The 6,000-nt window shown below is 45.4% G+C and overlaps 1 protein-coding gene across 2 annotated transcripts; it reads left to right on the top strand.

The window, feature by feature from the left end:
* Positions 1–750: 750 nt before the first annotated feature.
* Positions 751–5,519, top strand: LOC109746345 (protein ACCELERATED CELL DEATH 6-like). Of its 2 annotated transcripts, none has more exons than XM_040393179.3 (3): positions 751–1,788; positions 3,890–4,428; positions 4,513–5,519. In XM_040393179.3, exons 1-3 carry the CDS (start codon positions 1,008–1,010, stop codon positions 5,257–5,259), a joined length of 2,067 nt encoding a protein of 688 aa, XP_040249113.1. In that variant the 5' UTR covers positions 751–1,007; the 3' UTR covers positions 5,260–5,519. The 2 variants fall into 2 exon arrangements, with proteins under 2 accessions (XP_040249113.1, XP_040249112.1); XM_040393178.3 differs by having other exon boundaries at positions 752–1,788; positions 3,881–4,428.
* Positions 5,520–6,000: the final 481 nt, after the last annotated feature.

Genomic DNA, 6,000 nt, shown 5'->3' with positions numbered 1-6,000 from the left:
AGGCAGCATTCATGATGCAACGGCCGTGCATTGATGGTGCGTGCAGCTACTGCTTCTGCCCAAGCGAGTGAAGCCAGCAGCCAGCAGGAGTAGCTAGCTAGGGTGGTGGTGGTGCAGGGCCGGCAGGTCAAGTCAAGTCGCCTCCTCCCTCGCCTGCCATGAACCGCTCCGGCCTTCAATTCAATGCAAAGGTGCCGGAGCACGAGGAGGCAGCAGTAAGCCGTGTCGCCTCCTCCTCTCCTCACTCCCCATTCAAGCAAATCCCGGCTCAAGAGGCGCCACCAAGTGGCGCCCCAGCCACTACTGAACATGAACGGTGCCTTGGCGCCTCTCGCAACCTTTACTAGCTTGCACGAGACCACACGGAGATCTTGGTGCGGTCGCTCCGTCTGGCGTGATTCAATACTGATTCGACGTCTGCACACGGAGACCGGCTAGCTCAGATCACAACAGTAAGTCGTCGTCGTCGTCCTTTTCTGCCGCGTGGAGTGACCAACGTGTAATGTGCTGGCCGGCGTGCCGCGATGCACTGCAACGCATGTGGCTGGCCGCATGCACACTGGAGGAGTACTTCAGTCAAGCATTCATGATGCATGCAATGCAACCAACGGCAACCCAGCTACGGCTGCAGCCCGCACGGCGCGCTTCAGTATAGTTCATTGATGATGCGTGCAGTTGGTTCTTGTGTCCAAGCGAGCCATGGTGGGGCGTAAAGAGCAGTAATAAATCGGTCTGCCTGCATGGACAGCTTCCATTCAATTCAAACGTGATGGAGCAGCGTTGGCCGAGGTAAATGAGAGGGGGGCTGGCCGGTGCCGGTCACCTCCTCCCCAGTACCCACTCACACTCTCGCCTCCCTCTGCTCCGACGTCTTGCTCGCCTCCTTTTTACCCACATAGCTGCTAGCCCCAAGCAAATCCATCCGTTCGAGCTCCTCCACTTTGATCCGTTCCCGTCTCTAATTCCACTCACCAGATCTGCAACCCCTTCGTGTACCTTGGTGGTCGATGGCGTCGAGCACCGGGGAGACCGCTCCCGGTTCTAGCTCACCCGCTGTGGCAATTGCTGCTCCTCCGCCGGCGACCCCCATGGAGGTCAAGATGGGTGCCGGACTTCTGGCAGCGGCAGCATGCTCGGGCACTTTCAACAAGCTGGAATCGCTTCTTGACGGGCAAGCAGCCGCCCCCAGCAACGGCACTGTCGGAAACCTGGCAGTGCAGTCAGCTTCTCCACCCGGTGACGAAGAAGCATTTCTCCGAGAGTCGCTCGTGTATGCGGTCACCGCCGGAGGTGACACTCTTCTCCATGTGGTTGCCGCCACCACTAGTTATCACGAGGATTTCTTGAAAAAAGCTGGTTTCATCTACGGGAAGGCACCAGACCTCCTCTTCATGCAGAACAGCAGGGGAGATACACCCTTGCACTGTGCTGCACGGATGGCCAACATCCAAATGGTGTCTCTTCTCATTGATCTTGCTAGAGGCGAGGACGGCAGCACTAACAGAGTGAAGGCACTGCTGAGAACAGAAAATAAGATCAACGAGACAGCCTTGCATGCCGCTGCCAAGTCTTGCTTCATTGGGCAATATAAAGTAGTCAAGTTGCTCATGGAGGAGGACTCACAATTAGCCAGTTTTCCGAAGGACGGTACTTCGCCGCTATACCTGGCCATCTTACTTCAAAGAAAAAGCATCACAAAAACACTCTACGAGTTGAGCGACGGGGTTCTTTCATACTCCGGACCAAATGGACAAAATGCCTTGCATGCTGCTGTTCTCCGAGGCAAAGGTACTCATGCTCACTTCATTTTCAACCTCAAATCTCATTTAAGCCGTCGACACATTTTTGCAAAACATTTACAATTTAGCATAAATTTGGATTAGAATCGTTAGTGTTTTGTTCTGATCAAAATATTTTATTAGTGGGACTTGTATGTATATGCATATTTCCTTCAACTCGTTTTTTTTTATCCTTTGGACCATATCCTATGTAGCTTGGCTTTCATTAATGAAAATCAGAGCGAACTCCCTTATGCAAAAGAAAAAAAATAGAGAGAGAGAGGGGGGGATATATGCCGGGCGGCTGCCCAGGCTGTGGCTCTGCCGCTGATTCACCTGCGCTCCAAGCAGGGCCGTATATTTTCTGTCACAACCATTGGAATGACGATTTTTTTAATGGAAATGGCGATTTGGTTGCGCCTTTCATTTTAGTCCAGACGACCACATATCTCACCGTGTACTGCGTTGTGATGTACAAAGTTCCCTTCTGTGTGGTGAACTGGTGATAGCTACCTTCCGACTATGAAGAAATGCAAGTCACAACATGGATCGTGAAAATGATGATTTTATTAACATAGACAAGTACTCCCTTTGTATCATAACATAAGAGGTTGTTTGACACTGTCATAGCACCAAAATATGTCCTATATTTTGACACTACAGAAGGTGTGCATGATATTGTTACCATGTATGTTTTGAAATCAAAAAGTCAGGTATATGCTTTAAATATATGCTGTAAATCCTGGCTCTTGCAACTTCTAAGTCGACAAAGAATTGTTACCCGGACAATGGCCACTGCTTCAAGTTCCCGCCCATCCTCCTGCGCGAGCTCGTCACGCGCACGCGCCAGGCCCGCCATGGGAAGGACGAGAGTAGAAGGAGGCTCTGTCGTGGCCTTTGTTGCCCTGCCAACGCGCATCGCCCGCGAGCGAGCGCGAATGATCAACACTCACGGTGTTAGTGGTCAGCATTTATGGGTGGGTCCCAGCTGTGTCATAAGCCAGATAATTTAATAACACGACAATTTGGGTTTTTTGAAATAGCCAACCAAATTTGTGTTAGTGTTTTGGAAATTTTTAGAATGTGGTAGTTTTTTGGAAGCCTACTTGGAATTTTGGTACTCCAAACACACGGGTTTGAATTTACCCCCGCGCAATGGGGAGAGGTGCATGCAGCACCTGGCTGGAGAATAAACAGAACCTGCCTATCTCCCTCTCCATCCATTCGGAGTGCAAGAGCTTCCATTTCCAAAGAGTTAGAAGAATCAGAGCCCAAACCTGCTTAACAGAGAGCCATTTCAGATTGTCGAAGATCATGCCATTTCTAATGCTCCACAAACACCACAATAGAGCAGCAAAGTACAGACAGTGTTGAGTTAAGAGTAGCAGGATTCTTTTTAGTAATCTAGAAACTAGCATTGTTTACATAGGAAAAGCCTCCTTTTCCAAAAAAAAACATAGGAAAAACCTACAGCCCTGTTAAAATAACAAGAAACTTTGTCCCAGATAGCTCTAGCTACCACACAATCAAAAACAGGTGAGATATGGATTCATTATGAGAGCAAACAATCCATGTCCCTAGAATTTGTCCCAGAAAGCACCCAGTACAAATTTTAGAAGGGTTAGCCCCAGGAGGAGAAACCAGAGACCTGACAACATGTATACATACAGGGCTAACCCTTCTAAAATTTGTACTGGGTGCTAATAGAATAGACCCCAGATTTTGTATATTGCCACAGCAAACAATCCATGTCCCTAGAATAAGTGATGCTACTAGCAATCTGTACAAGTTCAGTGTTTCTTCTCTCTCGACAGTTCCAAATTATATTGGTATACTTCGTGAATCAATTGGAATGGCCAGCTAAGTAAAACGCATATAACCTAGCTTATATGCCCTCATAATATAGAAGAGACAAAGTATAACTGTAAATTGCTCGAGCATTTTTCTCTGTTTCCTAAAAAAAGATAGTGTATGCAGAGCGCTCACAAGGCACAAATCCGGGCAGATATACAATTTATAGGCAATTCTTTCAGTTGTTGACTTTTCTCTTTCTCTCGTATTGATTAGTTTTTAGTTTTTGAACTGATAGACGCCACTTGTAGATCTTACAGAGATGTTGTTAGAATGGAACAAAGCCCTTACAATACAACAAGATGAGAATGGAAGTACACCTCTCCACTTGGTTGCATCTGTGCTAGGGCAAAGTGACCGACGGACTATACGTGCACTTCTACTGGAAGCCAATCCAGACGCATTGTATCAACCTGACAACAATGGACTATTCCCCATACACGTGGCTGCATCCGTTGATGCAACACTTGTCATCCGTGATTTTCTTAAGAAGTCATCCAGATGTGCTGGTTTGCGCAATGCTCGGGGAAGGACATTTCTTCATATTGCAGTTGACAAAATGCATATACATACTGTCGGTTCTGCTTGCAGAAACAGATCGTTATCATGGATTTTGAATATGCAAGACAATGATGGAAACACTGCACTACACCTAGCTATCCAGAGAGGGGGTCTTACAATGTTTTGTGCTCTATTTGGCAATAGACAAGTATCCTTAAATTTAACAAATGAGAAAGGTGAGACTGCACTAGACATAGCACGTTGCAATCTTCCCAAACACGGACTGTATTACAACCAGGTAATATACATGCTCGGTTATTTTAGTTTTAAGCAGAGAAATTGTGATTTGTGTTGTTCATCTTTATTTATTTTTATTTTGCAGAACAGTGAAGCAAAAATACACCTCGCACTAAAATTTGCTGGTGCTAAATGCGGTATTTCTCGCCAGGATAATTTTGAAGAAAATGACATTATCCAAGAAACACAGGATGATAATAAAAACATGGAGATAGTGAAAGAAGGAACACAAACTCTATGTATTGGCTCTGTCCTAATTGCAACTGTGACGTTTGGTGCAACTTTTGCCATGCCTGGAGGTTATAGAGCTGATGATCACAATAATGGAGGCACACCAACACTTGCTGGAAGGTATGCATTTGATGCATTTACCCTGGCCAACGCACTTGCCTTCACTTTTGCCACGATGGCTACAATTTCCCTCATGTCTTCTGGATCTCCCTTGTATAATATTCGGAGCCGGAAAATGCACCTAGGAATGGCCTTCTATTTCATGAAGATTTCACTTGCAAGCTTGGTGGCTGCCTTTGCAATTGGTACCTATATGATGATATCTCCAGTTGCTCACAAGGCTGCTACAGGAGTATGTGTCTTAAGTTCCCTCCTATTGCTCTATACAAATTTGGAATTGACAATAAAAAATGTTGTTCTGATAGCACCATTATGTATGAGAAAGGGAATACTTTGGACACTCCTAACATCAGTGGTCGTAATCATAGGCAATATTACAGTTCAACTTTGGCCCATAATAGTCATATTTTGTTCGACTGCAAGAAACTACCCCGCTGGCAAAGTGGAACCAGCGGTACAACCACCGACACCATTTGTTTGAAGAGGGCCAAATAGACGTATGTCTGCTAGGTGTGGCTCTTTTCACAATGAAATTGATCATTTCAGATCTACTATCATTAGGATTATGTTTGGTGAGAAACTTTTATGAATTATGTGTGTGTTGTGTTGTGCCTAGATCTTTATGTGTTCAAGGGTTGATGTGCTTGCAACAATGTAAACGGTTGCTTAATGTAATTATATTCGTATTGTCAAGCTGCTATTTGTGATTCATCTAAGCTAATTGAAGGAGCTCTGTTTATTTTTGGTTAGCAATAGATATTTTAACAATACTTCAAATAGAAATTTCTCTGAAGTGCCACTAGTAGAAAAGGGGGCTTTTGTCCTGGTTGGTAAGGGCCTTTAGTCCCGGTTTTTGAACCGGGACTAAAGGGTCGTTACTAATGCCTCCCCCCTTTAGTCCCGGTTCTTACACGAACCGGGACTAAAGGCCGTCCACGTGGACGCAGCCTGGAGCTCCACCTTTAGTCCCGGTTGGTGTTACCAATTTTATGATATATTTTTTAAATTTTTTTTGTGAATTTTTTTTAAATTTTTTTTGATTTTCAAATTTCTGAATTATTTTAACCTCTAATCTCTAATCACCACCCCTCATCACTGCTCAATTTATCCTCTAATCTCTAATCACCCCTCATCATTCCAAATCATCTAACTTCCGGACGGTCACCCATCCTCTCACTACTCCAGCCTGAGCACGCTTAACTTCCGGATTCTATTCTCCCTC

This window comes from Aegilops tauschii, chromosome 6 (genome assembly GCF_002575655.3).
Source record: "Aegilops tauschii subsp. strangulata cultivar AL8/78 chromosome 6, Aet v6.0, whole genome shotgun sequence".
NCBI lineage: Eukaryota > Viridiplantae > Streptophyta > Magnoliopsida > Poales > Poaceae > Aegilops > Aegilops tauschii.
The sequence above is the reverse complement of the archived record's forward strand: the minus strand, read 5'-3'. Positions and strand labels throughout refer to the sequence as shown.

What these genes read in the sequence shown, in the direction of transcription:
- LOC109746345 (XM_040393178.3), top strand. Translation starts at nt 1,008, where the DNA reads ATGGCGTCGAGCACCGGGGAGACCGCTCCCGGTTCTAGCTCACCCGCT. An exon ending in TGCTGTTCTCCGAGGCAAAG is followed by an intron (nt 1,789 to 3,880) that starts GTACTCATGCTC and finishes CGCCACTTGTAG; the next exon opens with ATCTTACAGAGATGTTGTTA. An exon ending in ACGGACTGTATTACAACCAG is followed by an intron (nt 4,429 to 4,512) that starts GTAATATACATG and finishes TTTATTTTGCAG; the next exon opens with AACAGTGAAGCAAAAATACA.